Source organism: Nicotiana tomentosiformis, chromosome 2 (assembly GCF_000390325.3).
Source record: "Nicotiana tomentosiformis chromosome 2, ASM39032v3, whole genome shotgun sequence".
Taxonomy (NCBI): Eukaryota; Viridiplantae; Streptophyta; class Magnoliopsida; order Solanales; family Solanaceae; genus Nicotiana; species Nicotiana tomentosiformis.
The window spans coordinates 51,553,973-51,568,290 of NC_090813.1; the positions used below are offsets into that span (position 1 = coordinate 51,553,973).

Genomic DNA, 14,318 nt, shown 5'->3' on the forward strand with positions numbered 1-14,318 from the left:
TGGGCCTAGGAATTATGAAAAATGTTACAAGCCAACAAGTAATTAAAATCAAAATCCTAATTCTCAAACCTAACATGCTAGTCTTAATGGAACGAAATTATTTCTAACATATTCACTAGCAAGACACAAAGTATTCTAGCGGTTATGAGTAGCCATCTATAATGTATTGAATATGTTTCCTTTCGTATAATTTAGATTTTTCTTTTTGAATATTTAATTTTCTATAGACTTTATTCATGAGTCCCAACTTAGTTAATATTTTTCTACTCGTGTGATTTATCTTTTCTTTGTCTTTGCTTAGTTTCTTTTACATTGCTATAGATTAGTTGATGGATCTATACTCTGGACATCTTTCATGTTTTCTTAATTCATCACCATTTAAACAGTAAAATTGTCTAGAGCGTTTTGCTAAGTTCTATAAAAATATATATGTTATGACATTCTACTTTTACTAATGATTTTTACATGATATTTTTAAAAATACCGAAAATCAACCGAACCGTACCGTTACCGGAGAGAAACCGACATGATTGGGACGGTTTCGAAAAGTCTAATTTTGGTTATGCATAATAGAATAATCGAAAAATTGATATGGTACAAATTTTATAAAATAACCGGCCGAACCGAACCATTACACCCTTATCTCGCACATGGCCGTAATGTGATACTTACTATCCTTCTCCTCTACTCTTTTGGGCGTCCTCTTTCCGACCCACTGCGCACCGACACATACTACTACTGCTACATTGTGCTTTTCTTTTAATCACCATTCTTTATAACAAATTAGAATTATTATTTTTGCAAACCTTTTGCTAAAAGAAAATCAAGCATGGTAAGTGATAAGCATAGTATTATTATAATATTCTTACCACGAAGAGTTTATTTTTATATTGACATATGCTTTCTTTTTGAGAGTGTGCTATTTGACCCATATGTTCATATCTAAGAATATGAATAAAGTTGCATACACATTATCCTACTCAGATCCCACTATGTATGATTACAAGTCGGATTTTTTTGCTGTTGTATTCATATCTAAGGACCTACCTAGAATGTTGCAATTCTTTGATATCTTTTCATGTTACGGATTTAATAGAACTATTGAGTCAACCGCATACATTTCTTGAACATTTATCTCACATGAGAAAATACTTACCGAATAGCTCCTGATGCTTTGTTAACTCTAACATAGAAAGTAAAAAACTCCTACATTCTGTAAGAGTAGGACGAAAAAATTAAAAGCCAATCATACTAAAATTATTTGTTTGATGTCGTTCTCTTTCAGTCAAAACCTCAAACGATATACTTCTACATTTTCCAAAGAAACAAGAGATGTTGAATACACATGACAAGTTAGATTCCTTAGCAAGAACCAATACAATAATTAGATTTTAAAAAATAAAAAAAAAAAAGTGGAAACGATTTACAAAATTTCAAAATCTTGTATGCAGAATTTTATGATCTTTCGTCATAGGACCTCAACATGAGTTAGAAATCCTCTGCCGGATTTTAGGCCACTAACGTCCATTAGAAAATCTCAAGGCTAATAAAAGATCAAGGATTCCACCTGCTCCTTCCAATGTTAAATATACAAAAGCAACCCCTTTTATTCACATACTTCTTCAGAGTGCCTCAATAAAGCAAACTTTCTCAGGCAGCTAAAGTCTCGTGCCTGGGCAGATAATGCTGAGTTCTAATGCTGCCATATAGTCATTATGGAGCTTGCTTTGTTTCCCCAGGGCCCTTAAAAGAACACGGGCAACTGCTTTTTCAAAAGGGAATGAAGGAATCATTTCTTCAGTGACTGTCAATTTCACTAAAACAACCACGTGAAGCTTCAGCTCGGAATATTTAGGAGAGAGGTCAATTTCTACTTCAGATGTCATTTCCCCGTCATGATCATTCAAAACTACTAATACACAGCTAATAAATGAATCAAATCTAATTCAAAATTAAAACAATCCAAAAATTAAATCACAAGCGACACTGGTACAGGCTGGAGAGTGGGACATATGGCTGCACAGCAATGAGAAGACCATCGATCCCTACATCACTTACCCACCTTAATCTGTAGCTTGCTCATTCCGACATTAACCTTTTCCAGACCTGATTCACTCTTCACCTCTGTTTTCTTAAGATTTTTAAAGTTGAGCCACGGGTGTTGCAAGCACTGCTCAGCAGTTGGTCGTTTCTCTGGCTCAAAATCAAGAAGAGGACCAAGAAATTCGGCGAACTCGTGGGCATCAATTTCAGAAAACCTAAACTTGTCAACAAGCAATTTATCTAGAGAACCATATTTCAGCCTACGGATCCTCTTCAGATCTCCGTGCCTGTCAAAGTAATCTTTGGATCTAGCCCCACCAATGGCTAACTGCTCCACCAGAAGTTAGTAAAAGAAAATTTCAGCAGCTATTTTCAGAAATAGTTCTTAAAGGCCCACAAAAGCAATATAATGTGCTAACCTTCCGAGGGATCTTCCCTAGAAGCTCCATCATCATAGCTAGATGATCCTGCAACCCACCAAATAATAACAAATATAGTCAAATAAAGTTTTAAAATAATTTCTCTTCAGGAGGTAAAATTGATTAGACATAATTCTTTCTAAGGCTAGGTCGACTCCGCCTTACACCCAAAAAAACAGACCTCAAATCAGAAAGTCGCAATACTTATTCCAAAAAAAAAAGAGAGAAATAGCTGCATTATGCAGTGAAAGAACAGTTAATCAAGGAAACATAAATGAAATCGTCTTACCTCATCCTCATTGAAACCTTGTCCACCTTTGGGAGTGAACATCATCTCACCAGTAGCAAGCTCAAATGCAATACAAGCAAAAGACCACATGTCAGCAGAGAATGAATATCCAGATTGAAGTATAACTTCAGGGGATCTGTACTGCCTTGTTTGAATTTCTTGCGCAAACTGCTTATCAGCCCAGCATGCATTTCCAAAATCCACAACCTTGCACCTCAAGTCAATCCCATCAAGGGATCTATTTGATTTTGGAGTCCCTCCTACCCCACCCATTGAAGACCGTCTTCCAGATATCCTAGCTGCTGCTCTCCTTGCCCTTTGCTTTAGCTTTTTCTCAATGATATTCATTGTTACTCCTCCATTAGGGTTCCCCTCAGGCCTTTCAAGGATGGGAGTCATTCCGGATCTAATGGGATCTTTTGTGGCATTAATTGTAGAAAGTAAAAGAATATTTTCAAGTTTCAAGTCTGTATGAATAATTCCAAGTCCCCTATGCAAATAATCTAAACCAGTCAAAACACATTTGCATATTTCCCTAACTTTGTTCATTTCAAGGCCCTTATAGCGATTATATTTGACCAGCCTCAATAAGCTATCGCCAAGGAATTCAAGAACCATGCATAAGTGCTGCCCGTTAGGGCCAGTGTGCCTAAAATGGTCAATAAGTCGTACAACATATTTACTATTCGATGGATCACCATTGGCAATCGCAGAAAGGACTTCAATTTCATGAAGAGCTGCTTGAGCAAATTGTGGTGCACTTTTCTGGATCTTCAAAGCAACATATTCCTAGGAGAAAACAAATATAGCAATGGCGTCAGCTGCTTGAGACATTTTAGTGCGAACTAAATGGCTATTTATCACTAGAAAAGGCGAAGAAAAGAATCCATGAAGAAGAGAAACTGCACGTGCTTACTCTAAATAGAATGCTCTCATAAAAGGTTGTTCTTGAACACACACACAGGGCTGCTGCTCATAGATTGATAATCAATCTTAAAAACTCACTCTACCATCCACTCAACTGACTCCAAATCAGGTCAAAGTTGCTCCCCGAGACAAATGCTTTTGACCACAAACAAAGTAACCTCAACTTTATATACAAATAGGCATCTTGACATCTTAAAGTGCATTATAGGCCAGCAGAGCATCACCTATTTCCACAATTCCATTTGTGGATAAGCTCCGTGTTAATGTCATGTTAACTTCTTTGAGTTTTCAGGATTAAAGGGGAAGAAAAAGCCCATCAAAACTCTTGACATGTTAAGTTCTTTATTGCAGAAAGAACGGACTTGGTCAAATTTTGAAAAAAGAAAGTCCAGGCTAAAAATTCAATTTTATTATTTATCTTCCCCTGATAGCCATATAACCATCACAATAACTCCTTCATTTGAATCCAATCACCAAGTAAAAAGCAAGTCAAGTAAAAAGCAAAGTATCAACACATTGTAGCAAGTAGTCACTAATCAAAAAATCAAAAGGCAATGATACTTGAGCAAGACGATATCCAATTAAATTAATCATCTGGAAAAAAAAATTTGAAACCGGGTGCAAATGATAAATCATATTGGTGTTCACCAACCTTTTCTCGGATCATTGATCATGAAAGAAATGAATATAAAAGATAAAACTAAAAACGAATGATAATGATAATTATTTAACAAAAATTGTAAGTAATAATGATAATTACAGCAACAAAACTACTAATACACCTCAATCCTAAGCTAGTTGAGGTCGGCCAAAATATTGATCAAAAAATGAATAAAAATAAGCATACATTCTGACGAATTCACAGAAAAACACCGACAGGAAAAATCAAAAGAAATAATGAAGATGATAAAAACTCACGGATGATCGAGTATCATAAGCGAGCCAAACAGTGGAGAACTCTCCCCAGCCGAGTTTTCGCTGAGCGATATATCGGCCACCGGAGAATGAATCGCCGACTCTCACCGCATGGTATCCTCCTTTCCTGTAAGAATCGAATCCCTCATCTTCATCCTCCGATGCCGACGACGATGATGAGCAAGACATTATGCTTTATGACTAAATCAAACAATCCTGATCTGAAAATTATAATAGACTGTTCTCTTCTTTTATGAAATTTGATTATTTCCCGATTTAATTTCGAGTAATATCAAATCAATAGTATAGCTCTATGGATTTGGAGGAAAAGAAAAGGTTGATAGAGAAGCAACAGAAGACGAGACAGTGCGTTAATGGGGGAACATATGTGGCCTTCAATACAAGTCTCTCTCCACTTTTTCCTCTTTTTCGCTTTTGTTTTCCCTGCTTTTAATTTTTGTAGCCTTTTTTTAATTCCTTTCTTTTATTCAGAGATATATGACTTTTTAAAACTGTTGAGTTAGATCATCCTTTGCTTTACTAATTTACCCAATTATACTTCAATATTCATCTTGTTGGGTAATGTTAGGTGACATTTGGATTTGATTTTGATCTATAAATAATTAACCAATATATATTCATTAGATTAATGAACTCTCAAACTAAGCTCACCCATTTTTAGCATGTAAGAACCAAATCAAATAATTAACCATTTCTCAAGCAAATAAGGATGAGACAAATAAGCTATCTAGTTTTTCGTGTGTGTTTAGATTACCTATTAAGGAAAATGTCTTTAAATAATTGTTGTGTCAATTTTTATAAAAAACTACGTTGGACTTTTTCTTTGTTGAAGAGTATTTTGGTTTGCTTTATGAATGAAAAATAATTTTGTAAAACTAATAAAAATATTGGTTAGTATGTAGAATCTTATGCGTTTAATCTTCTTGGTACGTTTTCTACCTTCTATATAAAAAAATATAATAAAAAATTAGGGCTTGAGTTACAAGATTTCAAATCATAATTTGCAAGTAAACTGCAAAATCAAATTTTAAAAAATTGTATATTGTTTATCTTTAATTCACCGTTTGACGAACGTATAATAGATTTATCGAGAATTAGCATGTTTTTTAATATAACATTGATACATATATCTTGAGTTTACCTAATATCAAATTTTACTTTAATTTTAAAATTATACTCGTTATCAACGATTTTTTGATTATATATTTATTTTAGGCATGCAGCATGCTTTAGCTTCACATTGAGGTACTATCACTTGAATGTTTGTCACGTAAAGGTAAACCAATATCAAGGGATATTGTTTATATTAACATAAATAAATGTATCAAAACGTCCAAGCAATTAAATAAGAAGAGTCACTTATGACCATTGGGGCAATAATCTAATGTGAAAGAAATGATGTTGCAATTCCAATAATGAGAGGATCCCGTGTGTAATATCCAAAAGGCTAAAACATTATATTACTATATTACGTTTATGACATTAATTTAGTCTAGTAATATATTACATAATTTTCTCTAAAAACAATAATAATGTTACGTTTATGATGTATTGAATTAACCAACGTCGAAGCACATATTGAGTTCTTAATATCTAGCATCTCATGATACCCACACAAAAATTACCAGAGCCCTCTTTATATTGAGAAAAATCGGTTAAGAGAACCAAAACAAATTTGATGAAATCAATAAAAATAGAAAATATAGGAAGATAAACACAAAGAGATTAATGAGAAATTGCGACTTATAAAACGCATTCTCTAATAACGACCTATAAAATACATTCATGAACATCGACTAATAAATAGTATTAGAGAAATGCAGACTTACAAGTGGCATTCAATAATTACTACTTACAAATCGCATTCTATAACTGCGACTTAAAAAATTGTACATTGTTCGTCCTCGATTCACCGTTTGATGAACGTACAATAGATTTACCGAGAATTAGCATGTAGTTTATTATAATATTAATACACAAATCGTGAGCTTACCTTCAAATTTTACTTGTATCTTTAAAATCATACTCATTATCAATATTTTTTTATATTTAATATATAATATTGATTACATATTTATTTTAGGCATGCAACATGCTCTAACTTCACATTGAGGTACTATCACTTAAATATTTGTCGGTGTAAAAGGTAAATCAATATCAAGGGATATTTTTCATATTAAAATAAATAAATATATCGATGTTGTTACAATGTTAAAACGTCTAGGCAATTAAATGAAAATTTTTCTTTGGTGCATTGTGGACCATTGACATTAAAATTTTGATATTCCTATATGAGAAGGGTCGCCTATGGGATTGGGAATAATTTAATGTGAAATAAATGATTATGCCATTCCAATAATGAGAGGATCCATTCGTGTAATATCCAAAAGGCTAAAACGCTATACTACTATATTACGTTTATGATATTAATTTAGTTTAGTAATATATTACATCGTTTTTTTCTCAAAACAATAAAAATGTAGTGTTTATGATGTATTGAATTAACCAATGCCGAAGCATATATATTGGGCTTTTAATGTCTTGTATCTCACGACACTCACACAATGATTACTAGATCCCTCTTTATGTTCAGAAAAATCGGTTCAGAGCACATAGTTAATAAATCGATGTTTGAGAGTGAAGACCCGCCCCACCCCGCCCCGCAACCTGCTTGAATATTTTTTAAAAAAATTAAAAAATTAAACTGTTCCTGCCTCGCATAGGTTCAAACTCGCCCCGCGCCACCTCATTGTCATCCCTGAGAGCACCAAAGCAAATTTGATGAAACCAATAAAAAAGAGAAAATACCGGAAGATAAACACAAAGGGATTTATAAACGGGAGCAATTGCGACTTATAATTTGCATTATCTATTTGAGACTTATAAAGCGCATTCTCTAACAGTGACTTATAAAAGGCATCCTATAAATCGAATTCATTAAATGCGACTTATAAAATTGTACATTGTTCATCTTTAATTCATCGTTTTGATGAAGGTACAACAGATTTATCGAGAATTACCATGTTGTTTAATATGACACTACTGCACGGATCGTGAGCTTACCTAATATCAAATTTCACTTGAATTTTTAAAACCATACTCATTATCAACAGGTTTTTGTTATTTAATGTATAATATTGATTATATATCTATTTTGGGCATGGAACATATTATAACTTCACATTGAGGTACTATCACTCGAATGTTTATCAGCGTAAAGGTAGACCAATATCAAGGGATATTGTTCATATTAAACTTAAAAAAATAAAATATATTGATGTCTTTGCAATGTTAAAATGTATAGGCAATTAAATGGAACTTTCTCACTGGTGCATTGTGGACCATTGACCATTAAAAATTTGATACTCCTATATGAGAAGAGTCGCCTATGGGGATTGTAGAAATAATCTAATGTGAAAGAAATGGTGCTGCCATTCCAATATTGAGAGGATCCCTTCGTGTAATATCCAAAAGACTAAAACGGTATACTACTATACCACGTTTGTGATATTAATTCAGTCTAGTAATATATTGCATTATTTTTTTTTTAAAATAATTATTATTATATTGAATTAACCAATGTCGAAGTATATATTGAATTTTTAATGTCTAGCATCTCAATAATCTCATAATAGCCAGAAAAAGATTACCAAAACCCTCTTTATGTTTAGAGAAACCGGTTGAGAGCACCAAAGCAACATTTGATGAAACCAACGAAAACCAAAAAATTGCGACATATAAATTGCATTGCCTGGATGGCGACTTATAAATTGATAGTAATTAGTAATTATGAACCGTTAAGAAATGAGAGCACAATAGAACAATATACTAATGGAGATAAAATATATATGAGGGGGAGTGATTTTGTTACTTCTTTTCTTGGTGTGTTATTCATAGGGTCAAAAGTTCCCTATTTATAAAGGCACAAATATATTCAAAGGTTATAAGTTAGTGTACTTCTTAATTGAGTACATGAATACAAAGTATGTTAAATGGACAGACAATGCATTCCTCTCACTCACATGCATTTATCTCATTTATAACACTCCCCCTTGGATGTCCATTTAAAAGATAATGTGTCTCGTTAAAACCTTACTAGGAAAACCCAGTGGGAAAAAGCCTAGTGAAGGAAAAAGAGTACACATATCTTGTAATACGCATTGAGTGCTTCCTCATTAAAAACCTTACCATGAAAACTCAAATGGGACAAAATCTTGGTTAAGGGAAAAAGAGTACATCGCGTATTATACTCCCCCTGATGAAAACTTTATTTGATATCTCGGAGACGACGCATTCCAATCTTATGTCTCAGCTTCTCAAATGTTGATGTTGGCAATGCCTTAGTGAATAAATCTGCTAGATTGTCACTTTAACGGATTTGTTGAACATCTATCTCACCATTTTGCTGAAGATCGTGTGTGAAAAAGAACTTTGGTGAAATGTGCTTTGTTCTGTCTCCTTTGATATATCCTCCTTTAAGTTGAACTATGCAAGCAGCATTGTCTTCATATAATATAGTTGGAATCTTCGTTTTTAAAGAAAGACCACACAATTGTTGAATATGTTGAGTCACTAATTTCAATCATATACATTCTCGACTAGCTTCATGAATATCTGTTATCTCTGCATGATTGGAAGATGTAGCAGCTAAAGTTTGTTTTGTTGAACGCCATGAAATAATTGTACCCCCACAAATAAATAGATAGCATATTTGAGATCGGCTTTATGTGGGTCAAACAAATAACCTACATCTTCGTAACCAATCGACTGTGAATCGGATTCATAAGAATAAAATAATCTTATATCAATAGTCCATCGGAGGTATCTAAAAATATGCTTAATACCATTCCAGTGTCATGTTGTTGGAAAGAAACTAAATCTTGCTAATAAACTTACTGTAAAAGTTATATCTGGTTGAGTATTATTTGCAAGATACATTAGTGCCCCGATTGCACTAAGATATGGAGTTTCATCACCAAGAATCTCTCCATCATTTTCATGAGGTGGAAATAGATCTTTATTTATATCAAGTGGTCTCATAACCATCGGGGTACTCAATGGATGTGCTTTATCCATATAAAAACGCTTTAGGATCTTTTCGGTATAAGTTGATTGATGGACAAAAATTTCATCTTTCATATGCTCAATTTGTAACCAAGACAAAATTTTGTATTTTCAAGATCTTTCATTTCAAGCTCTTTTTTCAAATAGTCTACTGCTTTTGGAAGTTTCCTAGGAGTTCCAATAATATTTAGATCATCAACATACACAGCGATTATAACAAATTCAGATCCAGACCTTCTTATAAATACACGACCTTCTTATAAATACACAAGGACAAATTAGATCATTCTTATACCCTTCTTTCAGCAAATACTCACTCAGGCGATTATACCACATTCGCCCTGATTGTTTCAATCCATATAAGGATTTTTGAAGCTTTATTGAATAAGTTTCCCGAAAACTTTTATTAGTTTCAGGAACTTTGAGCCCTCCAGGGATTTTCATATAAATTTCGTTGTCTAATGTGCCATACAAATAGGTTGTGACAACATCCATTAGACGCATATCAAGTTTTTCATGGACTGCCAAATTTATAAGATACCTGAAAGTGATTGCATCCACCACAGAAGAATATGTCTCCATATAATCAATGACAGGTCTTTGCGAAAATCTTTGTGCCACAAGTCGTGCTTTATATCTAACGACTTCATTTTTATCATTTCGTTTTCGCACAAAAATCCATTTGTATCCCACTAGCTTTATTCCTTCAGGTGTTCGAATTATACATCTGAATACTTCACGTTTTTCAAGTGACACTAATTCTGCCTGGATATCGTCTTTTCATTTTTGCCAATTATTTCTCTGTCTACATTCATTGACACATCTTGGTTCAAGATCCTCATCTTGTTGCATTATTTCAACAACAATATTATAAGCAAAATTGTTGTCGACAATAATATTATTTCGGTTCCACCTTTTTGCCGTAGAGACATAAGTTATTAAGATCTCTTCATTCTTATTATTTTTAGGTACATGGACCTCTTCTGAGATCTTATCATTTGTTATGTCACATGGCTCTTTTGAGCAATTACCTCCATATTATGATCTCCTAGATCATTTGCTCCTTTTCGCTTTCGAGGATTTTTATCTTTGGAACCAATTGGTCTACCACGTTTCAAGTGTGTCTTAGACTCATTTGCATTTATAGATTGTCCAACCGGGACATCAATTCGAATATGAGCATTAGCAGCTGGAACATGTGACTTAGTCACCCTTGGTAGATTAGTGAATGCATCAGGTAGTTGATTTACAATATTTTACAAATAAATTATCTTTTGAACCTCGTGTTCACATTGAATTGTTCGAGGATCTAAATGAGATAGTGATAGTCCATTCCAATCTATCTCCTTTTGCAACTGCTTATTTTCTCCCCCCTAATATTGGGTATACTGATCCATCAAAATGACAATCAACAAATCTTGCTGTAAATAAATCTCTAGTTATAGGTTCCAAATATTTTATAATAGAAGGAGATTCATACCCAACATATATCATCAATCTTCTTTGGGGTCCCATCTTTGTGCGTTGTGGTGGAGCAATTGGAACATATACTGCACATCCAAATATTCTAAGATGGAAAATATTTGGCTCCTGACCAAAAGCCAATTGTATTGAGGAGACTTTATGATAATTTGTGGGTTTGATCCGCACAAGAGCTGCTGCATGCAAAATAGCATGGCCCCATGCAGAAATGGGAAGTTTTATTCTCATAAGCATTGGTCTAGCAATTAATTGGAGGCGTTTGATCAATGAGTCCCCTAGACCATTTTGAGTATGAACATGAGCAACTGGATGCTTAATTGTTATCCCAGTTGATATGCAATAATCATTAAAGGCTTGTGACGTAAATTCACTAGCATTATCAAGACGAAATGTCTTAATTGCATAATCTGGAAACTGTGCTCTTAATCTTATTAATTGAGCTAGTAACCTTGCAAAGGCCAAATTGCGGGTTGATAACAAGCACACATGTGACTATCTTATAAATACATCTATCAAAACCATATAATATCTGAATGGTCCACATGGAGGGTGTATTGGCCCACAAATATCACCCTATATACGTTCCAAAAATGCAGGAGATTCAACTCCAACTTTAATTACTGATGGTCTAATAATCAGTTTTCCCTGAGAACATGTAGCACAAGAGAATTCTTTAGTTTGAAGAATCTTCTGGTTCTTCAATGAATGATCATGTGAATTCTCAATTATTTTGCGCATCATATTATAACCGGGATGGCCCAACCGGTCATGCCAAATAATAAAATCATTAGTAAACTCCTTGTTTACTGTTGCATGTGATTCAACTATACTAATATTAGTGTGATATAATCCGGAGGAAAATGCGAGAAGTTTTTCAAGCACATACTTCTTTTCGCTTTTATTGTGGTAATATAAAGGTATTCAACCTTTTCTTCATTAGTGGTCTCAATATGATAGCCATTTTGGCGAATATCTTTGAAACTCAACAAGTTTCTTTGAGACCTACTACAATATAATGCATCATTAACAGCCAATATAGTTCCTCCTGATAGTAATACAGTCGCTCTTCCAGAGCCCTCAATTAATTTTGTACTATCAGATATTGTTATGATATTGGCTTCTTTCATAATTAAATAAGAGAAATATCTCTTATCGTTTAATATGGTGTGCGTCGTAGCACTATCTAGAAGACATATTTTTTCTTTATTATTCATACGGCCAACTGGAGACTGTGAAGTTTTCATATTCTTCAAGAATAAGAAAAAAAATACATCATAAATAATATTGAAAAATTTAAGAACAAAAGAAACTACATTTATGAAATTAAATACTGACAACATAAAAAGTTTTATTCAAAATATGAACTTCATAAAAAGATATACATTTATTCTTATAATTTTTTTCTAATAATAAGTCTTCAGTTATGATGCTCAAAGAAGTCTCTAGCTTCTAAGTGAGTAATATGTGCAAGACCTTCAAAAATATCATCTTTATAGGCAAGATTTGCTTCAACTTTATCATGATTATTCATAGGGCCCGCCTCAACATCATTTTGAAAAGTCAAGTGAATCTCAACTTTATTTTGTTTCCCTTTTATAGATGCCTGATAAAGTTTGATAAAATGTTCAGGTGTACGACAAATTCGTACCCAATAATTTTTCATACCACATCGGTGGCAAACATTACCTTTGCCTTTTGAAGGATTATTCTGAGAACCCTTATTGTTCTCTTGTTTATAACGACCACCACCATGGCGATTATTATTTCGCCCTTTGTCATGCCCACGTATATTTATACGACCACGATAATTATTTTGCTTTTTCAGACTTTGGATCTATCGTTCCCAGATTCGCTTCTGGAAATGGAGATGATCTTGTGGGTGGGGAGGGGGGGGGGGAGCTTCATGATTTTTCATTAAAAGGGCATTATGTTGTTCAGCCAACAAAAGGCATAAAATTAACTCAGAATATTTCTTAAAGCTCGTTTCACGGTATTGCTGTTTTAACACCATGTTTGAGGCATGAAAAGTGGAAAAAGTCTTTTCCAGCATGTCCTCGTCATTCATAGGTTCCCCACATAATTTTAGTTGGGAAATTATTTTATATACAGCAGAATTATATTCACTTATGGTCTTATAATCTTGTAGCCGTAAGTGCATCCACTCACGACGAGTTCTTGGCAATACCGTGGCCTTTAGGCGGTCATATCATTCCTTCAAACTAGTCCATAATTGAAATGGATCTTTCAAGGTTAAATATTCACTTTTTAACCCTTCATCGAGATGATGGCGAAGGAAAATCATGACTTTCGCCTTATCCTGACTTGATACTTCATTTCCTTCTTTAATAGTGTCACCAAGACCTTTAGCGTCAAGGTGAATTTTAACATCAAGTACCCATGGTAAATAGTTATTCCTAGAGATGTCAAGTGCCATAAATTCAAGCTTTGACAAATTCGACATAGTGAAAACTATCATAGAAATAAGTGAATTAGAATGACAAGAATTATTATCAATTCAGTATAGTACATAATCGTGTATTAATATTCTATATGTAAAATTATCAAACAAATAATTACGTACAGTGCGATGATAAATTAGTATTTAATATTACCCACAAAACTTTAGACATGTAAGTATATTTCCATAGAATAAATAAGTCGAATTAATATGTACTAGTATAATTCTACTCTACTTAGAATGCGTTTCAATAAGCTAAGTAGGCATAAAACTAGATGATATCAATTCCGACAAGTTTCAACATTCAATACGATTCATCTAATAGTTAAGTCGTTAATCTTAAATTCATTAATTAGTTTGTACACTTAGGTGATAAATTTATTGAAGACACATTTAAACCTTTTGTAAATTTTGCAAGAATTCCTTCTAAATGCATATTCTGTTAGAATATTTGGATGTGGGCTTAGTTAGTCTAATTATTGTAATTCAATTTTAATACTTATTTATTTATGTGTAGGATTAAACTTCTTCGTAGTTTATATAATGAAATAACAATTTAACCGAAACTTATTATTTTCATACAAATGCAATTATTATAATCATATTCAATACAAGTTATGCATATGGTAATTAAATTGTAGGTTAAAGAAGATCCTAATAGGAACGTTATAAACATAGGAATGTATACCTGAATCGGAAA

At 33.3% G+C, this 14,318-nt stretch overlaps 2 protein-coding genes across 2 annotated transcripts; both read right to left on the reverse strand.

Moving 5' to 3' along the window:
* Nucleotides 1-1,333: 1,333 nt before the first annotated feature.
* Nucleotides 1,334-4,983, reverse strand: LOC104086317 (uncharacterized). The gene is made up of 4 exons (XM_009590556.4): nucleotides 4,597-4,983; nucleotides 2,752-3,540; nucleotides 2,463-2,510; nucleotides 1,334-2,371 (listed from the first exon to the last, which is right to left on the reverse strand). Exons 1-4 carry the CDS (start codon nucleotides 4,780-4,782, stop codon nucleotides 2,051-2,053), a joined length of 1,344 nt encoding a protein of 447 aa, XP_009588851.1. The 5' UTR covers nucleotides 4,783-4,983; the 3' UTR covers nucleotides 1,334-2,050.
* A 4,766-nt stretch (nucleotides 4,984-9,749) lies between these two features.
* Nucleotides 9,750-12,287, reverse strand: LOC138904792 (uncharacterized). The gene is made up of 6 exons (XM_070193296.1): nucleotides 12,087-12,287; nucleotides 11,742-11,805; nucleotides 11,274-11,567; nucleotides 10,710-10,867; nucleotides 9,996-10,443; nucleotides 9,750-9,931 (listed from the first exon to the last, which is right to left on the reverse strand). The coding sequence occupies exons 1-6, from the start codon at nucleotides 12,285-12,287 to the stop codon at nucleotides 9,750-9,752; spliced, it is 1,347 nt and encodes a 448-aa protein (XP_070049397.1).
* Nucleotides 12,288-14,318: the final 2,031 nt, after the last annotated feature.

What these genes read in the sequence shown, in the direction of transcription:
- LOC138904792 (XM_070193296.1), bottom strand. Translation starts at nt 12,287, where the DNA reads ATGAAAGAAGCCAATATCATAACAATATCTGATAGTACAAAATTAATT. An exon ending in AGACCACTAATGAAGAAAAG is followed by an intron (nt 11,806 to 12,086) that starts GTTGAATACCTT and finishes ACATGTTCTCAG; the next exon opens with GGAAAACTGATTATTAGACC. An exon ending in CTCAATACAATTGGCTTTTG is followed by an intron (nt 10,868 to 11,273) that starts GTCAGGAGCCAA and finishes CACATGTTCCAG; the next exon opens with CTGCTAATGCTCATATTCGA.
- LOC104086317 (XM_009590556.4), bottom strand. Translation starts at nt 4,782, where the DNA reads ATGTCTTGCTCATCATCGTCGTCGGCATCGGAGGATGAAGATGAGGGA. An exon ending in AAGGTTTCAATGAGGATGAG is followed by an intron (nt 2,511 to 2,751) that starts GTAAGACGATTT and finishes GGTGGGTTGCAG; the next exon opens with GATCATCTAGCTATGATGAT. An exon ending in TAGGGAAGATCCCTCGGAAG is followed by an intron (nt 2,372 to 2,462) that starts GTTAGCACATTA and finishes CTGGTGGAGCAG; the next exon opens with TTAGCCATTGGTGGGGCTAG.